Source organism: Gekko japonicus, unplaced genomic scaffold (genome assembly GCF_001447785.1).
Source record: "Gekko japonicus isolate JY-2015 unplaced genomic scaffold, Gekko_japonicus_V1.1 scaffold452, whole genome shotgun sequence".
Taxonomy (NCBI): domain Eukaryota; kingdom Metazoa; phylum Chordata; class Lepidosauria; order Squamata; family Gekkonidae; genus Gekko; species Gekko japonicus.
This window is the reverse complement of record NW_015167545.1, coordinates 699,492-720,704: the sequence shown is the minus strand read 5'-3', so window position 1 is coordinate 720,704 and position 21,213 is coordinate 699,492. Positions and strand designations below refer to the sequence as shown.

Below are 21,213 nucleotides of genomic sequence, written 5' to 3'. Positions count from 1 at the left end.
GCTATGTGTAGAGATTCCTGGCTGTACCATACCAGTGAATCTAAAACCATGAAGGATGGTATGTGTGTGATGGAGCCATTTTCCACTGCAACACCTTGTGAGTGACATTCACCGCACTTTAAACAAACACCACTTCCAAGGATGGGGGCCTGCCATAAATGAAAAGCCCAAACGCCTCTATTTGCAAACAACAATAAGAACATGTTTAATTGCATTGCTATACATCTATGTATGACAAATGTTAATAAAATAAGACTAGTTTTTGCTATAATTTATCGCTCCTCCAGTTCTTTCAGCAGCTCATCGAAGTGAGTGATGTACCATTTGGCCTTTTCTTTTACTTGTTTCCGCACTACGTTGCCTCCAAATCCAATGAAACAGTCCTGCAGAAGCAGAAAGGGACAGCATGGTAATTTCTGCAATGGATCTCAGGATTCCAAGTCAGGGGTGAAAGACCCTGATTCTGGCACAGGGGTGGGGGTGGAGGGGGGTGCAGAGCAGGGTGGCTGGATGTAGAAGCATCCTCTGCCCCTTTGGAAGAGCTCCAGAATATGGGCTGTCGCTTACGTTTTGCCAGGGATCTGCAAATAATGAGAGTGATCTGGAGTTTGAGTATCAAAAGACTATTCAGAGACAATGAACTAGCTGTTAATGAGCTACATTAACTAATCAAGTGGATTCGTGCAAATGTTTCCAGAAAGCATGATGGGGTTTTGGGAACTGGTTTGCAAGGATCATGCCCATGATCAAAGAGTCATTCCAAATTCCATTGTGTGCATTCTCAAAAGTAACGTTTTCCTGGTGCAACATAATCTATTCCTCGCATCGTTCGTGCAGACGCAGCAGTTTTGACTGTGTTACCCTTGTTTCTTGATATTTCTATAAATCTCTTTTCTAGCAAAAGTACATCTTCCTTGGTTTAAGTTGCATCTAGTAAGTGCCCACAGATACAGATGTTCAAGCATTTTTTTAAAAAAAACCATCACGTGTCTGGGGCCCTGAATTCGGATCATGACCACAGTGTGGATGGAGGTGAGATTGAAGCCTTTTCTGCCTGCGCCATTGTCCTATCCTGAAAAGGACCTGGGGAGCTGCCAGGCGAAAAGGGCACAGGCAGTATCTGCACATTTTTTAAATACATAAAATAAACCAAGCAGTCTTTGTATATAGAAGAATCATTCTGCCAGGCTTTGGCAAATGCCCTTCCTTATTTAGACTTTTCAGTGGCTGTAAGCCTAAATCAAATTCTGCGGGAGCAAAAATGAAAGGGGTCTAGAGCACTTTCAAACTAACAAGATTTTATTCCAGCATATATTTTTGTGCCCGCTTTGTCAGATGCAAAGTAATGGTGGATGGCAACGTTAGAAAAATAAAATAAACAGCAGGGCCAAGCAGCCACGAAATACAAGGAGGACAGAATAAAATGTAGTTATATAACATATAATGTAATTATATAATGTCATTATATAACATTCAAATGTAACCAAGAACCAATGTAATACAAATGTAATTAATCCAGTTTAGCTGCCCTTGCGTCTCCCAAGGAACCCTGAGAATTGCACAACTGCAAGGTTCAAAAGTCTGCTGTTTCATATTTTATGACTGACCCCCATTAGGCCATCCCCTGTCACAGAACTACAGTTCCCAGGTTTCAGGAAGGGTGGTGGGGGGAGAGAAGCCTGGGAGTTAGGCCAGCTTAAGCAGACATGCTCAGAATGTGCCCTTTTAGAAGAGACCCTTGCCTCTGCCTCAATTGAATACACGTGCTTGTTTTTACCCAGTTACAAGAGCTTGGGAGACTCAGAAGCTCCCGACTGTGCTTAATCAAGGCAGGACAGATTGTACTGTGATTGACACATGTTTATGGTGCACCAGTTATATGCAGGTATTCTTTTTGTAGGGAAGAAAAACATCTTGAGTACAGAAGCCCTCCTGTTCTTGCTGGCACGTATCCTTGTTCAACCATGAACTCCAGAAGGAGTTTGTTTCTTAATCCCCGCTCCTGACTTGGCTGGCCTCCCTGACATATTCGTTTTGGCCTCGTTCACCTCCCCTGGGAGATATCAGAAATAATCATTAACCGATAGGCGAAATCATTAACCAGGGGCAAGCATTGGGCCTGCAGGCTACGGAACTGCCCAGGGTTTTCGCTACTGCATTTCACTCTTGCGTGTGATCTTAGGGGATTTCCTCCCACTTCCTCAGGTGTCGCCACACTGGATGGTCCTGCTGACGTCGATAAAAATTTTCTTTCAGATAACACAATGGATTGATTTTGCTTGTGCTCAGTGGGTCTAGCTAAGGTGGCCAGATCCAGGTTGGGAAATTCCTAGAGCTTTCGAGGGGGTGGAGCCTGGAGAGGATGGAGTTTGGGGTAGGACATGACCTCAGCAGGGTACAGTGCCATGGAGTCCACCCTCTAGAGCAGCCATTTTCTCCAGGAGAACTGATCTCTATCACCTGGGGATCGCCTATAATAGCGGGAGATCTCCAGGCCACACCTGGAGGTTGGCAACCCAAGGTCTAGCTGATTGTCCTGTTAGGGGTTTGGAAGGCATCGCTTCTCTGGGAGAGACTGGCAGCGGCTAGAGAAAAAGCCTTTAACAGCAATATGCAACATGGCTCTCTGACCTGAGTCATCTGGAGCTGCTTGACTTATCCCCTTTCTGTAGGATTTTTGCTATCTGCTTACAGCACACTAAATACAGACTGAGCAGATAACTGTCAGGGAGAACGATACTGATGAATGGGCAATTCTGTCTCCCAGTGGAAGACATGGATGAGATGTCCGTTCTCTTTTTGTGGAAGCATGGCTTTGCTCAAGTCTAGTGCTGTCTGAGAGTCCCTTGGACGGCAAGAAGGTCAAATCAGTCAGTCCTAAAAGAAATCAACCCTGACTGTTCCCTGGAAGGCCAGATAATGAAACTGAAGCTCAAATACTTTGGCCACCAAATGAGAAGGGAGCACTCCCTGGAGAAGACCCTGATGCTGGGAAAGATTGAAGGTCAAAGAAGACGGGGAAGGCAAAGGATGAGATGGTTAGACAGTGTCATAGATGCAACGAACATGAAACTGAGCAAACTTCAAAGGACGGCGGAAGACAGGAGGGCCTGGCGGGAGCTGGTCCATGGGGTCGCGAAGAGTCGGACTCGACTGTGCGACTGAACAACAACAACAAGTGCTGTCTGATGCCAGAAAGAGCCAGCTATTAGGGAGTCCACTTTTGGATAGGTTCTGTGAGCCAGTGTGGTCAGGTGGATAGCCAGGAATAGTTGGACTGGGAAGAACCAGGTTCAGAGCCCAACAGGTTCAGCTATACGTGATGCTTGGAATTCCATGAACCTAACTCTCAGTATTATTTTTATTATTTATTATTTTCAAAAACAGGATAGGCAGAAACCTGATTTGTACCAGGACTACAGCATTAAGTTTAAACTCCCCTCCCCGTGCCTTCTTCACCTGGCAGCTCCCCAGGTCCTTTTCAGGATAGGAAAATGGCGCAGGTGGGAAAGGCTTCAATTTCGCCTCCATCCACACTGTGGTCATGATTCGAATTCGGGCCCCCACACACACGTGATGATTTTTTTTTTTAATGCTAGAACTGTATCCGAGTCTTCAGCCAGCAGGTTCACTGGCATCTGCATCTACTTGACCTCCATGGAGAACCCTGTAATAAACAAACTGGAATACTCACCGCAGGGGGGCAGGCTTCCATGTCTGTCGCTCCATCTCCAATCATGACCACCTTCTTAAACTGAAACTGCTCCTTGAGGTAGCTGATTACTTTTCCTTTGCCGCCCGACTCGGCTGTCGGCTGCGTCTCATCAAAGCCTGCATATTCCCCTAGAGCAGTGATGGCGAACCTTTTAGAGACCGAGTGCCCAAACTGCAACCCAAAACCCACTTATTTATCACAAAGTGCCAACACGGAGATTTAACCTGAATACTGAGGTTTTACTTTAGAAAAAAACGGGGCTATTTTTGGGCAGGAACGCACAGGAACGGAGTTCCGGCTGGCTCCCGAGTTGGCCATGCCCAGCAGGAACTCATTAGCATAATAGGCCACACCCAACAGCAGAAACTCATTAGGACTGGCTACATTAGGGGTGTGTGGCCTAACATGCAAAGGAGTTCCTGCTCCAAAAAAAGGCCCTGGGTTTTGACCACAAACAAGGTAAACAGAATAAGAAGCAAAAGGTGGGTGTGGCTGGATGACCACACTTCTGGTAACATGGGGGTGCGGCCTAATGTGCTAATGAGCTGTGCTGTCAGGGGTGTGGCCTAATATGCTAATGAGTTTCTGCTGTTGGGTGTGGCCAATTATGCTAATGAGTTCCTGATGGGTTTTTTCTACAAAAAGAGCCGTGGGGAAAAACACTTATACGTTAATTTAAGATGATCCAAACAAAGTAAGGAAAGCAATCCCAAATGCTTTCATTTACTTAAAATTATTTGGCAGAGAATTCGACACTTTAATGATGGTCTGGCCCTGGCTAGGGCGATGGCACACGTGCCCACAGAGAGTGCTCTGAGTGCCACCTCTGGCACCCATGCCATAGGTTCACCACCACTGCCCTAGAGAGATGCACGCCGCAAAGAGAAATTCAGTCATGGCAGCTGTGCAGTGTCTCTGAGCTGCTGTGGATTGCTGCAAGGGTTTCAGAACAGTGCTTAGTGCATAAAGACGCAAGCATTAGATAATATCTTCTTTGATGGAGAACTCAGTCTCCTTGCCATGAATACTCAGATACTCTGCCCATGGTCAGAAGCAAGTTTTACATCACAAACATGGTTGATTACAAAGCAAGCTCTGGGGCTAAGCGTTGGCTGGATTTGAGCCCTGGCTCAGTAAACTTAGAACGTCCTGGAACGTCCTCAGCTCTTTTCGACCCCTGAAGCATGGTGATATTGGAGATGGCCATTTAGCTCATATACTCCACGACCTCTCTCCAACTCTGAGTATTTTCTGACTCAGTCTCTCAGTCTCTCAGTCTCTGGAACCAATGAAAGACCAGATATGGGTGGGAAAAAATGAATCTTAATAAATGAATCTTAATAAAGCTTAATAAATAAAACAAATTAATCTTAATGAAACTGGTATGGATCCAGAGGGGTAGCCATGTTATTACATTGGGTTTAATAGCACAAAAGACTAATGATATTTGTGGAAGGGCCTGACGTTTTGTGTGTCACTGCTCACTTCTTCGGATACTTGACCTGAAGAAGTGAGCAGTGACTCACGAAAGCTCATCCCCTGCCCAGATGTTGTTAGTGTTTAAGGTGATACTGGACTCTTGCTCTTTTCTAAAGCTGGTGTGGAAATTGGTGTTTGGCTTGTTCTAGGTGTCTGGGGGAGCAAGTGCCCGGCTTGGGGATACTTCTGGATGCTTCTTTCTGCCTGGATAAGCAGGTGATTGAGGAGTGCTTTTAACTACTGTATTCTGATATGCCAGCACTGGCCATTCCTGGAGGAAATGGACCTGATCACGGTTACGCATGCTTTGATAACTATCTAGGCTAGATTACTGTACTGCACTCTACATGGGGCTGCCCTAAAGCTAGTTTGGAAGCCTCACCTGGCGCAAAGCAAGGCAGGAAGAGTATTCACTGATGGTCATGATTCACCACGCCAGTGATATATCAGTTGCCCTGGCTGCCAACCGGCTTCCGGGCTCAGTTCAAGGTGCTGGCCTTGTCCTCTAAAGCCCCAGAGTGGCTCAGAGCTTCAGTGATGCCGCCTTCCTGCAGGAACTAACCTTATTTGAGGTGAGTTTTGTGGGATACATAGGACGGCTTTTTCAGCTGCTGCTTCCATACTGGAACTGGAAAAAGCCCAGCAGGAACTCATTAGCATAATAGGCCACACCCAACAACAGGAACTCATTCACATATTGGGCCACACCCCTGACAGCACAGCTCATTAGCACATTAGGCCGCACCCCCATGTTACCAGAAGTGTGGTTATCCAGCCACACCCACCTTTTGCTTCTTATTCTGTTTACCTTGTTTGTTGTTCTGTTTACCTTGTTTGTTGCCTTTTTGTAGCAGGAACTCCTTTGCATGTTAGGACACACACCCCTAATGTAGCCAATCCTAATGAGTTCCTGCTGTTGGGTGTGGCCTATTATGCTAATGAGTTCCTGCTGGGCGTGGCCAACTTGGGAGCCAGCCGGAACTCCGTTCCTGTGCGTTCCTGCCCAAAAATAGCCCTGCCTGGAAGTCACCTCTGGTGACTGACACCTCCTGGGGGCTTGGAGGATATTCAGAGAGGTGGCTGAATAAAGCCTGCCCCCGTCTCCTGACATTTGGTATTCCAAGGAGGTCTCCCATCCAAGTAGTTGCCAAAGACAACCCTGCTTAGCTACCAAGTTCTGACGAGATTGGTCTTGCCTGGACTATCCAGGTCAGGGCTCTTTCAGAATTCTTTTTCTCTTGCCATCATAAAAGTTGCTAAGCTCTGTTTATCAGTTTCTGGGGGGGGCGGGAGTATGGAAAACGGGATGGTGTGCAACTTTCAGGCAAGAGTTCCCAATGTGAAACTAATCTCTGCTTGTTGACTGAGGATTACAGGCAAACAAAGGACACATCAAAGGAGCAGTTGTGGGTTAAGTTCTGGACCGAGGAGAAAGGACTTGGCTGAGCAGGGGGGAATAATTAAAGAATCTTGGGGAAGGTGGACATTTTGATCTGGTCCTATATGTAAAAAGCCTACACATGTGACTCTTTCTTGCTGTGCCTTTAGTACAGATTAATCTGTAATAGCTGTTGATTAAAAATTCACAGTCAGCCTGGTTTCCTGGGGTCCATATTTATTACTCCCAAGAGAATCCAACAGCCTGATTTGCTATCCAGGCACTCTTACCATTAAAGTAGAACTTCAATCGATTGGCATATACATTGGCTGTTGGGATGTTCAGCTGCATAGCAACATGATCGACGATGCTCTGGAACCCTCCAGAGACTAGGAAGACCTGGACGCCTCGCTGATGGAGTCGGCTGACCAGTTCCCTTTGAGGAAAAGAACAGACAATGGCCAAGGCCGCCCGTCAAGGTAAATGTCAAGCCTGGAAGAAGAGCTTATGCAGTCACTGCACTGAAAGGGACTATCTTCTGCTTCCTCCCCCCGCCCGCCTCCATAATGCCGTTATCACATACTTATAAGAAGCACAATAAAGAGTCAGAAAATGTTGTGGGTTCATATACAGCAATGGACACAGAAGGGGGCTCATTAAATGAAAGGGACCACAGGTTCAGGTGTGTAAATGGGCCAGCTAAACAAGCGCACTCTCTCGATGTATGGACAGTTCTGCCTTGGGCTGGCTTCCTTAAAGGGCCGGTCCCCTTCTCCCCAAAAGCATTTAAAGGGATCCTTTAAATGCTTTTGAGAAGAAGCTGGGGGTGGGACGTGCCCCTCTCCCTCCCCTCCTGCAAGATGTAAAGGGCCCTCAGCTGATTGGCAGGGAGCGCATGGCCCATCAATCAGCTGGAGGGCCCTTTAAATCTTGCAGGAGGGGAGGGAGAGGGGTGCGTGCCACCCCCTTCATTATGACAAATAATGGCAGCCCCACCAGCAACATTTTTGCCCCACAAGCCACAGAATCCTGGCTACAGGCCTGGCTTTGGGGCGGCTGGACTAGCTTCCCTTTCGGTTCCTTCCAGTTCTGTGTTTCAAAGGTTTTCTCTGGAACCCATGAGGCCTAGCAAACTGGGGCCCAACTTAATGGGAGCCCCTATGGCCCAAATAGTTGAAATTGTATTAGATCCTGGTGCAGCGGCTTCTGCGCTTTCCCCACACTGCTACCCAATTGCTTTTTATACTGAAATCCAACCCTTGAAACTATTCCTTGGATCTTTTCGCTTTGTAAATACGCCAAAGGAAGATAATGAAAAGGAGACACAGATACAGATTTTCTCCGCTGAAAATTAAGCCATCCTGCTTCTACTTTCAATGGTGGGGGGCACTGTTTCAACACGGCCTGTGTTTTATGTTCCTCAACCTACTGCCAAGCCTTCATGATTAATATGAACAAATCGATATGGCACTGATTCCCATGTCTCGTCATCCTGGGACAATGCAACCAGTCCTAAGGCAATAAGAAAGAGCAAGAGTCCAGTAGCATCTGAAAGACTAACACAATTTGTGGAAGGGGAGGAGCTTTCGTGAGTCACTCAGACATCAGTGAGCAGTGACTCACAAAAGCTCATCCCCTGCCACAAATTGTGCTAGTTGCTAAGGTGCTCCTGGACTCTTGCTCTTTTCTACTGCTACGGACAGATGAACATGGCTACCCATCTTGATCTAGTTCTAAGGCATCTTACCTTATTCCTGGAGTTAACTGAGGTGGATGCTCTGATATTAGCTTCTGCACCTGCTCGTAGGATGGGCGGATGAGGCCCAGCCGTGCCGTTAAAGCTGCCTTGAACGTTACTGAACCGCCCATAGCTCTGCGCGTCCTAAATCAAGATCCAGAGAAATTTAGGTCAAACCTTTCAGAAGATCTCTCTCTCTCTCTCTCTCTCTCGCTCTCTCTCTCTCTCATTCTGCAACCAGTTATACCAGGATAACAGGCCCACTAATCTAATGAAGAGAGTTAACCACACTTGGTTGCCATAATTACAGGCACAATTATGGAATCATTTCATTTTAGCCCAGAATAAGCCATCAGGAATACAACAGTATAGCATTTCCACCTTCCCCAGAGACACACAGTAACCGGGGTTATTCTCAGAATAACATTCATGAAACAACCCCAAGATAAAGCCACCAAATCTTGATTGCAAAAACATGCCCTTGCTTTAATCTGGCTAACATTCTGTGCACTGTACAACATGAGAAACAACAAAAGATCCAGCAGAGGAGCCAAGGTTTGTCTCGTGGGAGGAAAATTATTCAAGGAAAGCTTAATAGCAAGTTAAAACAGAACAACAGCCAAAATAGGGAATAAAAAGATAAAACAACAGGCAGGATCATGATTTTAAAGACGTTTGTCCATATGTTTCTACCCTGACTTTGGCCTCAGTCTCTCTGCTGAAGTGGGGGAGGTTATTGGCTTCAGAGCTATCATCTGCAGACAACCGGTGCTGATTAGTTGAAGAGATTGGGAGTGAAGTGACCGGATCAACTTCAAATGATGTGGGGTGATGTTTACTCCGTGGTGTGCCTGACTCCATTCTAATCATTTCCTTATCGTTCCTTTCTTTTTTAAAGCTTCTGTGCTACCTAAAGAAGCAGGAGAGCACAGTTCACGTTTCCATTGCGGGCAAGCAACTTCCAGTCCTGCAACAACCCAGCTGGCCAGATTCACCTTTGCTGTTATCTCAGGAAGGAATCTCAACAGGCGCCCAAACTGCTTCTGAGTTGCACAGTCTTGGCAACAGGTCCCAAAATCTCTAACCAGCACAGTTTTGCAACCCCCCTCAACCACCCATAACTATGTTAATCATTTGAGGCACACTGACAACCTGAAAGAAAAAGAAGACAGCTCTTTCCCAAGTTTACAAAAAAAATAAATGGCCACAACTTTTCAACCTGGTCTCCTGGGGGGTGGGGGGATCACACTGTCTACAGAAAAATTAGGCAACCTGGTTTGGCAAAGGTAGGACACAGCATCTGAGAGAATGTGACAACCAGCAAAGTACACCAATAGGTGAGAGACAGCCCAATTCAGGCAAGTGATATATTGGAATGCTTTTGCTATCCCCACCGTCTTCATTCTGTAGAAGGAAGTGAGCAACAGGCATACGTACATTTCCGCCACTGCGTCTCCAACGCCACAGAATTTGGCCAACTCGTCGATGCCTTCCTCTCGGATGACCGTGCTGTCCACGTCAAAGCAAACGGCGTCCGCGTTTTGGAAGATTTCCTTCATCTCCATGAGGGAGGACATTCTGGAGGGGACCTTCCTGTTGTGCGAGAGCAAGATCAGGTTGTTTTGGAGATCGCCACCCTGCACCCTGTGTTGAGACATTTTACAAGGCCCTCTGTGCCCAAGAGAGAGCTATGTGTAGAGACCGAGCTATCGGGGAACAGCTCCTTTTGAGCAGAAGTGGGTGGCGGTGGAGGGTGGACACTGCCTTCGCTGATTTGCTGGCTGTAGGGGCAGCACAGAGATGGGCAATCAGTCAAGGTTGGCTCTCCTGCACAGTTAACCCTTCCTGGAGCTGACCATTGACGTAAAGAGCCAATCTAAGGCTTCCTATTTAATGAACCCCCTAAAGAGAAACGATCTTCCATCCAGGACAACCGTCTCCTTACTCCAAGGTCAACCAAACTCCCCGGTTACCAAAAGGTGCGTTCTGCAATCCAGTAATGCCCCCACAAAAAAGCACCCCATTTCAAAGTGGTTTTCCCTCCACTCTCTAGCCAGGATAGGGGGTGGGAGAGGAAGTGAATAACCCAATTGATTGAAAATCACCTATAGCAGGGGTCTCCAACCGCTTCTTTCTTGAGAGCTACTTCTGAGTAATGAAAAATATCCCAAGCTACTATCCCCCCCAGCACATTATTAAGTTTTGTTCTATCCCAGAAAAAAAGAATATGGACAAGGAAGACTCCCAGAAATGAAACTATCATCTAAGCAGCACAGAAACAAATCCTGTGAAATAAAAGGGTTTTTCAAAAGCCAACATGACCAGGGACCGACCTACCTGAGGGACCGCCTTTATACCCCAGAGAGCACTACGGTCTGGGGCCCAACATCAATTGACTATTCCGGGCCCCAAGGATGCAAGGCTCACCAGTACCAGGACCAGAGCCTTTTCTGTGGCAGCTCCTTACTGGTGGAACGAGCTCCCGGAGGAGATCAGGGCCCTGCGGGACCTTCTACAGTTCCACAGGGCCTGTAAGACGGAGCTTTTCCGCCAAGCCTTTCAATAGGAGCCGCCACTATTGTTACCACCAATGATCCTAGTGAATGCTCGGATCCTAGGCCTGGCCCAGATATATCGCTAGGCCTATCGGCGCGAGGGATGATGATTGGATGAATAACGCAGATTGAGATCTGGAAGCACGCCATCGAATCTTCAGTACTGTATGCACTTTACTGTTAATTGTTAATTTATGTTTTGACTATGTTTTATGTAGTTTTATACAGGGGTCATTTCGTAGAAAAAGAGCTAGGGGGACTCATTAGCATAACTCATTAGCATATGCCACACCCCCTGACATCACCGGTAGTCTGTCATAAGGCCACACCCCATGACATCACCGGAAGTGTGTCATAAGGTCACACACCCCGCCCCCAACGGTCCCGGCTGCCGCCATGGCCTTGCAGCTCCACTGCCGAGCCCCATGAGGGGCCCGGCGGTGGACCTGCAAGGCCGGCGGGAGTGCAAGGAAGCCCCGCGAAGGCCCTCCCTGGCCCCAGGCAGGCAGGGGTGGGGAGAGGCAGGGAGGAAGCAACTTACCCTCCCTCTTCTCCTGCCTCCTCCTGGCTGAATGAGGGCCGGAAGCGGGGCGGCCGGAAGCAGGGGGCGGAGCTTCATCATGTGCCCCGCCCCCGTACCTCACCCAGGGGAATTGCGATCCCCCGCGTTCCCCCCCGAAATGACCTCTGGTTTTATATAGTTTTAAGACTTTTATGGGTATGCCAATTAGGTACATTGTACCGCTTTGTTAGCCGCCCTGAGTCTGCTCGCAGGATGGGCGGGGTATAAATATAATAAATAAATAAATATAAATAAGAGTAGAACTCTTTGTGATCTTTTCTCGGGTCTTCTGGGGGAGGCCCCAGCCACTCTGGGGCAGCTCGCGACCTACCGGTAACTCATGAGTTTAGAAACCGGAACCCCAAGTATTTAGACCTCTCAGAGAGAAGGAAGAAACCAAGAAGGATATACAGAAGGAGCTCTGTGCCAAGGGCCTGCGGCAACCCTGCCAAAGGACTTGTCTGGACTGGATACATTACACCAAGGCAGCAGATCTTCAGCAAAGTGAGACCCAGACAGATCTGGACAACCAAGAGAAACTACCTGACAGAAGGTTCTCCTGCTCAGGCTCCAGAGCTGTACATAAACATGGTCCCGTTTGGATCTTCCACCTTAGGCATCAATGCTTTTGGATCTGGCCTTGCTGAATGGTCTGGTATAGCGAAAGCCTGGCCATTCACTGATTAAATCCAAGGGGTGCTTCCAAAGTGCAACATGTACCCCAGCAATATGCTCTCCGGGTGCAGGTTGTTCCTGGAAATGTTATTAGAAGCTTCCAATTACTTTGTGTCCCCTTGGAGGGTTGGGCAACAGCAACAGCTAGCCCATTGCATTTGACCATAGGATGATCCTTCCTTCACAGGAGAGCTGGGTTTTGTGGTCCTGCAATATTAATGCAGGAACCCAGCACATACAGGCACTCAAATGACACTAGTGACACACACACTGGCTTTATACCAGTTTAACGGCCATGGCTAACCTCAAAGAATCCTGGGAACTGTAGTTTAATAGAGGATGTTGTTAGAGACCTTACACAACTAGAGTTCCGAAGACTCCATGGGGATGGTACAGCCAGTTCAGATTTGTGATACAGGAATGGCCAGAATCTGAAAAGGCCTTAGAGCTCCTTCAGGATAGGTTGTCGTGGGGCAGTGTTGAGAAAATGAGTGCATCAGGACTTTAAATTTGCTTAGTGGCAGCCTTGACTTGCTGAAGGCACCCAAAATGCCTATTTGTTCTAAGCCAGACAGGGAAGGGGGAGATTTGGCTCTTGGGCAGGGCTGGAACCCCATGTGCCGTGACGCATCATTGCACAACAGAATGGAAAAAGACACGTGTCCCGGCCAACACCCTTGGAACATGTCCAGCTGTTAATTTTTTCCTAGGCTCTAGGAGGTGGCATGTTCGATCAGAATTGAGTCCGAGGCTAGTCTGCTAATTCTGAAAGGCGCAGGTTGTGGGTCATTGCCAAGGCCTTTGCGTCACGATGTCCCCAAAACCATTATGTAATGATGTTGCATTGCCTCAACTGCAGTCCGAGGTTGGATTGCGGAACAGTTCTTGCATGATGCAAAGCGAAGATACGGCTGCCACAAGATGACACTGGTCTGGCCAAAAACATATTCAAAGAGGAGTTTCCTTAAAGGGGGGGGAGAAATAGGGATATATCAATTTCTGAACAATAGCCCCAGAATGCAGATCAAACAATCTGCAGAACAGGGCCTTGCCCAGATGGGATTATTCAATATGCTTGAGGGAAAACCCCAAACTAAAAAATAAAAATGGCGAGGGGGTTTACAATTTCCCGAAATTGAGACCACAGGCTGAGATCTCACAAAATCTTGTGAAATCTCTTTCAGTCCTGTGGGACTGCCCAGCCACTGAGGCAGTGCAGCCTGGCCTTACACAACTCCAGAGTGACTGCAGGTTGCAGTAGCAACGGGCAGGAGGAAAAGCGGAGGAAGAAGAGAAAGGGCTGGGAATAGAGACAAAAAACCAAGGAGAAAAGTCTGGGAAGGTCAGTGAGAAATGGGGGAAGAGGGCTGACAAGAAAGAAAGTGGAAAATGGGTGGAGTGGGGAACAGTTGGAAAGAGAGAGGGATCAGTGTGGTCGATGTGATCAACCCGCCCATGACTCTTGCAGGTCCCTCGGTTTGTCAGATTTTAAACCTGAGGTGGTGATAGGGTTGCCAACCTCCAGGTGGGGCCTGGGGATCTCCCGCTTTTACCACTGATCTCCAGCTGACAGAGATAAGCTCCCCTGGAGAAAATGGCTGCTTTGAAGGGTGGACTCTATGGTCTTGTACCATGCTGAGGCCCCTCCCCTCCCCAAACCCCACCCTTTCCTGGCTCCACCCCCAAAGTCTCCAGGTATTTTCCAACCCAGACCTGGCAACCCTAGGTGTTGATGGGAAATGGCCACATGCTTTGCCCTGCGACCCACAGTTCTGGAGTCTGGTGATTTATTCAGGGCTATTTTGGGGCAGGAACGCACAGGAACGGAGTTCCGGCTGGCTCCCAAGTTGGCCACACCCAGCAGGAACTCATTAGCATAATAGGCCACACCCAACAGCAGGAACTCATTAGGATTGGCTATATTAGGGGGTGTGTGGCTTAACATGCGAAGGAGTTCCTGCTCAAAAAAAAGCCCTGGGTTTTGAAAACAAACAAGGTAAACAGAATAAGAAGCAAAAGGTGGGTGTGGCTGGATGACCACACTTCTGGTAACATAGGGGTGTGGCCTAATGTGCTAACGAGCTGTGCTGTCAAGGGTGTGGCCTAATATGCTAATGAGTTTCTGCTGTTGGGTGTGGCCTATTATGCTAATGAGTTCCTGCTGGGCTTTTTCTACAAAAAAAGCCCTGGATTTATTTATAGCTGGACATGAAGGCTTAGTGTCAGCATCACTCAAGCTGATGTTTTATGATGGTGACTGGTGTTATTATATTGTTTTAAATATCCTTCCGATACTGGTTTTTTTAAATTCTGAGAAGAACTACCTTATAGGTTTTGGAAGTGGAGACATGAGGTTACTTTTTAAAAAATTCTAAATAGTAAAAGCCAGCGATCATCCCCAGAACTGGTATTTTTGATTAGGAACTTGTAAATATGGAAAGGGCCTCTGAACAAAGGAAGAGTGCTTCCATAAGAAGCCGCAACCAGACTGCATATTTATATTTATGCATCGAGTGCATTTTTATCCTGCCCTCCCTTCAAGGAGCCCTGGAAGGTGCATGTGGTTCTTTCCTCCATTTTATCCTCACAACAACCCTGTGAAGTAGGTTATGCTTAGAGAGAATGACCGGCCCAAATTCGCCCGGTTTGTTTCATGGCAAGTGGGCACCAGGGTCTCCTAGTCCTAGCCCAACCCTCTAACCACTACATCACACTGCCTTGCAATACGTATAGGATGAGGAATAAGTTCCACTAGGGCATGACTTCAAGAACCACCCATGGCACTTGTCCATTTACAATGGTGGACATGCTATGCAGGCAACAGAGCTCTGTGAGCTAGATTTCATTTGGATGTACAAACAGGGTTGTTACCGACTTGAATTTGAGATCCATGATCAAGTATGCAAATCCATCAAATTGCTTCCTTGCCCATTTGCTGCAGGCAACTTTTCCTCCATTTGGTAGATCAGATAACTGGGATTGGGATTCATCCAATGCATGCTGTCCTTTCCCTTCCCTCATAGAAACTGTCAACATCCTGCTGCTGCAACCTTTCCCCTGAGCAGTAAAATGTTTGTGAACATTCTAGGGCAGAAGTTTCCAAAGCGGCGGTACCACCCCCTGGGGGCGGTGGGATTACCTAGGAGGTGCTAAGAGCCAAGGGGTCAGCAGGGGCTTGCTGGAAGGGGCCTCTTCAGCCACATTATTCACAATTTACCAGGCTAGGGCCTAGAGTGAAACACCTTCCTCGCTTCATCTTTAACGTTTTACTGCTCCTTCACTTTCAAAGTTTTTTCCTTTGCTCACATTTGTTTGTGCTTATGGTTCGGAATTGTCACAAGTCACAAGCCAATTATTGGTAACAGCTATTGATTTTCTATAAATCAGTTACTGTACATTTGTGGCAGGTACAAGATTGGTGCATGTTTGGCAGAGGTCATTTCGGGGGGGAACGCGGGGGAACGCAGTTCCCCCGGGTGAGGTGCAGCGGGCGGGGCACATGACAAAGTCCCGCCCCCTGCTTCCGGCCGCCCCGCTTCCAGCCCTCATTCAGCCAGGAGGAAGCAGGAGAAGAGGGAGGGTAAGTTGCTTCCTCCCTGCCTCTCCCCACCCCTGCCTGCCTGGGGCCAGGGAGGGCCTTCGCGGGGCTTCCTCGCACTCCAGCTGGCTTTGCAGGTCCACCGCCGGGCCCCTGATGTCAGGGGGTGTGGCATATGCTAATGAGTTATGCTAATGAGTTCCCCTAGCTCTTTTTCTACGAAATGACCCCTGATGTTTGGTAAATAGATATATTTTATGGTATATGTTTCTTTCACCCTTCTGTTCTTGTTAGAATACGTAAAAATATTATCCATGCAAAATTATTTGCTGTATATTCCTCTTCTGCCCTGCCCTGGAGAGCCCAGGCTAGCCTGATCTCATCAGACCTTGGAAGCTAAGCAGGGTCGGCCCTGGCAGGCACTTGGACGGGAGACCTCCAAGGAATACCAGGGCGGTGATGCAGAGGCAGGCAGTGGCAAACCACCCCAGAATGTCTCTTGCCTTGGAAACCTTTTGTGGTTGCCATAAGTCACCTGTTGCCATAAGGGCAAAAAAGTATACATGTTTGTGTCCAGGAATGCTGCAGCAGACCTCTCTCTTGCTGTTCACTGGCTTAAGAAGGGCCATTAGTTTAATAATGTATGAAAAATTGCACTTCAATGGAAAAGCTGCCCAATTCACATGGAGTTTGATAACAGTTTCACCTATTACCTTGCACAAATAATGGAGGAGAACATCTCTCAGACATCTCTCAGACAGATGTGGAACACATAAGCTTTAATCTGTCTCAGATATGTTCTCCTCCATTATTTGTGCAAGGTAATAGGTGAAACTGTTATCAAACTCCATGTTAAGAAGGGCCATGCCAAGATCCTGCAAAAGGGTAGGGAGCTGGGGTGTTTGTGTGTGCCATCATTGTGCCTGGAAGTGACAAATCTTTTGCACCTAGGCATTGGACGCTCCCCATTTAGCAGGTAGAAGGTACCCAGAATTCTATTTCTCTACTGAAAAAATGGGGTTTGGAATGGTATGGTACAGGCCAATCTCATCTTATCTCAGCAGGGTCTTCCTGCTGGCAGTTTGCTGTTCACATGTCTTTCACTTCGTATTTTGGTGTCATGGTTAGGAGTGGTAGACTCTAATCTGTAAAGAACCGGGTTTGATTCCCCACTCCTCCACATACAGCTGCTGGGTGACCTTGGGCAAGCCACGGTTCTCTCAGAGCTGTTCTCTCGAGAGCAGTTCTCTCAGAGCTCTCTCAGCCCCACCTGACAGGAAGGGAAGGAGACTGTAAACTGCTCTGAGAGAAGGGTGGGGTATAAATCCAATCTCCTCCTCCTCCTCCTCCAAATTATTTGTGGCACGGTCTCAGTACCTAATTCAAATCTCTTCTCAAAACCCCCACCCAAGCCTTTTTGGCTGCAATGAGAGATGAACTGTCTATTGGAGGCTCAGAATCAGAAGGGTTTCCACTGACTGGGGACTGGCTTCTATGCCCTGTCCCAGAGGTCCACAATGTGGTGCCCATGGACACCATGGCACCCACCAACACCTTTCCTCATGCCTGCCAAATATTTTCAGGAAGTAGGACGGGGTGGGGCTGAGTGGGGCTTTTCTGATTGGTCACTGAAAATGTGACTGGCACTGCAGATTTTTAGAAATGTTACTTTGACAGAAGCTGCTACCGCAGCACAAAGATATTTGCCGGGGGACTGAAGGCAAGCTGCAGCAGCTATTGTACAGCCAGCTCTCGTTCCTGTGATGGCCATTTTGTGGCTGTGCCCACCACCCTGTGTCAGAATCCCAAAGGTGTTCACAGGCTCAAAAAGGCTGAGAACTCCTGTCTGATCCAAACATTGCTTTTATCTTAGGTTACTTTTTTCTTGTCCCTTTACTGATTCACTGACCAGCTCAGAACATCACCTTCTATGCCAAAGCACACAAAACCCTGAAGAGAAATGAGTTCTGCCACAAGAATGCTTTATACAAACAGAGGCTGCAATCCTGCACTAAGTTACATCATGTACTTTCCAGTCAAATTGGAAGGACACAGCTTTGCGGGATAATTGAATGCAGGATTGCAGCCTAAGTTAATTGAACTGCATTTACATAAACCATTATTGGAGCAAAATTAAGGGAGGAGTCTATTAAGGCAAGATTTTGTTTTGCCTTTTACACAGATACTCACCTTTAGACCTGTTTTTGATGCACTTGTTTTTGTTAATAAAAGCAGGCAGAAGTTTCCAAACTTTGTAAAACTCTACACTGTCTTTCACTAATATTTCTTCACATGATGCATCCTGAACTTATGGACTCCTCTTCCACAAGATATGACGGTGATTTAAATGGCTTTAAGAAAGGATTAATGGAGATAAAATTGCAAAATGTTTTATAGATGGTATATTACTCCAGATAAACTAGGAAAGTTTTATCCTGAATTACCTAATGATTGCTGGAAATGTCAAGAAAATGTTGGTTCTTTTTTTCATATGTGGTGGACCTGTGATAGAGTTAAAAATATTAGTCTTGGATTCATGAATTGCTACAAAAAATGTTAAAATGTACTTTACCCTATACTCCAGAATTGTTTTTATTGAATATATTACTTGAAAATTGTAAAAAGGAAGATTCCTATCTTATTATACATGTAGTGACAGCTGCAAGAATATTATATGCCGAATATTAGAGAAAAAATGAGGTACCTTTAAAAGAAGAAATTATAAATAAAATATTGGAAACTGCAGAGATGGACAAATTAACTTTAATATTGAGAGGACAAAATGAGAGGAACTTCGAGAATACTTGGACAAGGTTTTATAAATTGATGGAATAAGACGTGTAGATATACAACCGAATCTGAAGAAGATATGAACTATATTTTTTTAGTTATAAGCAAAGATTTATTCAAAAATATATGATGAAATAAAAAATATAGTTAGACAATGTATGAGGTAACTTAACAGATAAATAATGTTGTAACTGGAATCCCCAAATTTTTGTATGTACGTTTGCTTGTTTTTTGTTTGTCTTGTCAAAAATAAAATTGTTTATTTAAAAAATGGAGATAAAAATAAGTCTATAGACAGTTCCTAGCCATGATCTATTACAATCTATCTCTTCCTTGTACAATCTGAGCCACACATTTATTCTATCCTTCATCTAAGGAGCTCATGAAACCACATGTTGTTCCCCTCGCCCTTATTTCATGCTCACGACTACCCTGTGAGGTAGATCAAGATGGGCAGCCATGTTAGTCTGTCTGTAGCAGCAGAAAACAGTAAGAGTCCAGTAGCGCCTTAAAGACTAACAAAAAATCCCATACTGTGTTATTGCATATCTATGTATCTTACTGCCATGCCATTAAAGGTATTTGACTAACAAAATTTGTGGTAGGGTATGAACTCTCATGAGTCACTGCTCACTTCTTCAGATACTTCTGAAGAGGTGAGCAGTGACCCACAAAAACTCATACCCTATCACAAATCCTGTGAGGAAGTTTAGGCTAAGAGAGAGTGACTGGCCAGGGTCACAAGGCTAAGCAGGGAGTTGAACTCAGGTATCCTTGGTCTTAGTCCAAAACTCTTGCACGCCATCTGCTATAATGGTGGTTTGATGGAACTTCCTTGTTCAGGGGTAGTCTGCTAGATGATGTGGATGAACAGCCAGGGATAGTTGTTGCTTTCTAGAAGCATACAGCTGGTGACTGTTGGGAAACAGGTGCTGGACTAGATAGACTTTCAGTCTGGTCCAGCAATGCGTTTCTTATGTTCTTAACAATTTATTTATTTACTATAGTTATAGTCTTAGTAATTGGATGAGAGACCACCAAAGAAGATTCTACAGAGGAAGGCAATGACAAACCTCCTGCCCTTCTCACTTGCCTCAAAAACCCCTTGTCAAGATCACCATAAATTGGTTGTGACTGGATGGCACTTATGTCTGTATAAATTATATAAATAATGTATATAAATCACTGAGATTCAAAGTGGATTACATAGTATAAACTGATACAATCAATACAAGGAGACATCTAATAAGCAATGTACTAGGACTAGGGTTGAAGAAATCTGTATAAGAATAACATGTTAAACATGATACAAAGTGCAAATATAAGGCATGAAATACTGTTACATCATCAGAAAGCAATGCAGTGACAACAGGGTAATTTGTGCAGCAAACAAATAATACTTCCTAAACTTGGCAGTAAATAATTGTTTATTTGTAACTTTGTGACCATGTTTCCAGTTTGGATTCTGAAGTTCCTTCAGCTATCCTTTCAAAAACACAACAGGAAAAAAGGAAGGAGAAGGTCACATCCAGTACATAATATCAGCAAGTTTCTGCTTCCCAGTAAGATGCTGATGATGCCCCCGCGCAGAATTGCATCATTCATTCATCCTGCTGTTACAAAACAGGCCTTGTACCTTTCCATTGCCCCTGCAAAAAAATTAGCCACCAGCAGAGGGAATTGGAGGAAAATTACCAGCGCTAGCTGTCAGTTCTAACAAGCGAAGTCGGAACCACATGGGGAGGGAAAGTGTGCCACAGAACTGGACAGAAAGCAAAACCAAGTTCAATCCCCCAGCCCAAGCTCCTCGGAACTTACAGCGTTGTGGCTCCTGTTGCAATTGTCGCTGTTGCCGGTGGACACCTACTGGCTGTGTGCAGCACGGAAAAGAATCAGCTAAGCCCTTCAGTCACATCGATGCCCAGGCACCAAGTGATCTGGAAGTCAGCCACATTTCAACAACAGCTGCGGTGGATTCTGCTGAGTAAGCTTGGACGATCCTTTTTTTTTTTTAATCAAAGATATCGTTGCCGACATGAAAGTGGCTATTTACAAAGAGGTGTAATTTCGCCCTTTGCAGGGGAGGAGCCCCTCAGACCCAGCCCTGCTTGCTCCCTGATTGGCTAGGCAAGAGCCGGCGGATAGCAAGCTGTGTGGAAGGAGGTGGAGAATGGGCTCGGTCTGAAGAAGTCACCTTGAACTTGCAAAGTTTCCAGGAGCCGTCAGATGAAGGCCTCATCGAACTGGGCTGGGAGTTTGGTTTGGAGTCTGGGGGTGGGGGGGAGCCTGCCAAGTGGAGGCGAAGGAACAGCATGCTGAAGGCTGAGCACACTGAGATGAGATGTGGCTCTAAACAGTGAGAGAATCGTAGAAGGCATCAGGATTGGCCAGAAGGGCTGAAGCGGGGGGGGGGGGGCTGGGGGGACCAAGCAGCATGTTGCAGGTCCCTTAATTTGTCACTTGCAAGCTTTCTTTTTACAAGTATTCCCACCACATCATTTTGCCTGCCATGAAGCCACTGCATGGAGCACTGGCAGCCAGGCAAAGGCATTGAACAGAAAGCCTTAATGTTCCATTTTTTAGGGGAATGTGGTGGGAAAGCTATCCTTCAGGGCTGCTGGGCTGCTGTTAGGGATCTTCTGCTAGAGAGGACTGCCCCAACTCTGTTTTTTAGCATTGGGCAGTGGTCTTTGATTTGCCAGAGGTCCTTTCTTCTGACGGGATAGTCTAGACTTTTTCAGTTATTGTTCCTTATTCACATCTCCATTTAACAAAATTAAATC

General features: G+C 46.4%; 1 protein-coding gene across 1 annotated transcript; it reads right to left on the bottom strand.

Annotated features, from left to right (window-relative positions):
• Positions 1-261: 261 nt before the first annotated feature.
• PSPH (phosphoserine phosphatase) lies at positions 262-20,485 on the bottom strand. Its single transcript, XM_015413651.1, has 6 exons — positions 20,249-20,485; positions 9,748-9,903; positions 8,320-8,454; positions 6,863-7,008; positions 3,695-3,843; positions 262-383 (listed from the first exon to the last, which is right to left on the bottom strand). The coding sequence occupies exons 2-6, from the start codon at positions 9,885-9,887 to the stop codon at positions 273-275; spliced, it is 681 nt and encodes a 226-aa protein (XP_015269137.1). The 5' UTR covers positions 9,888-9,903; positions 20,249-20,485; the 3' UTR covers positions 262-272.
• Between the last annotated feature and the right edge of the window lie 728 nt (positions 20,486-21,213).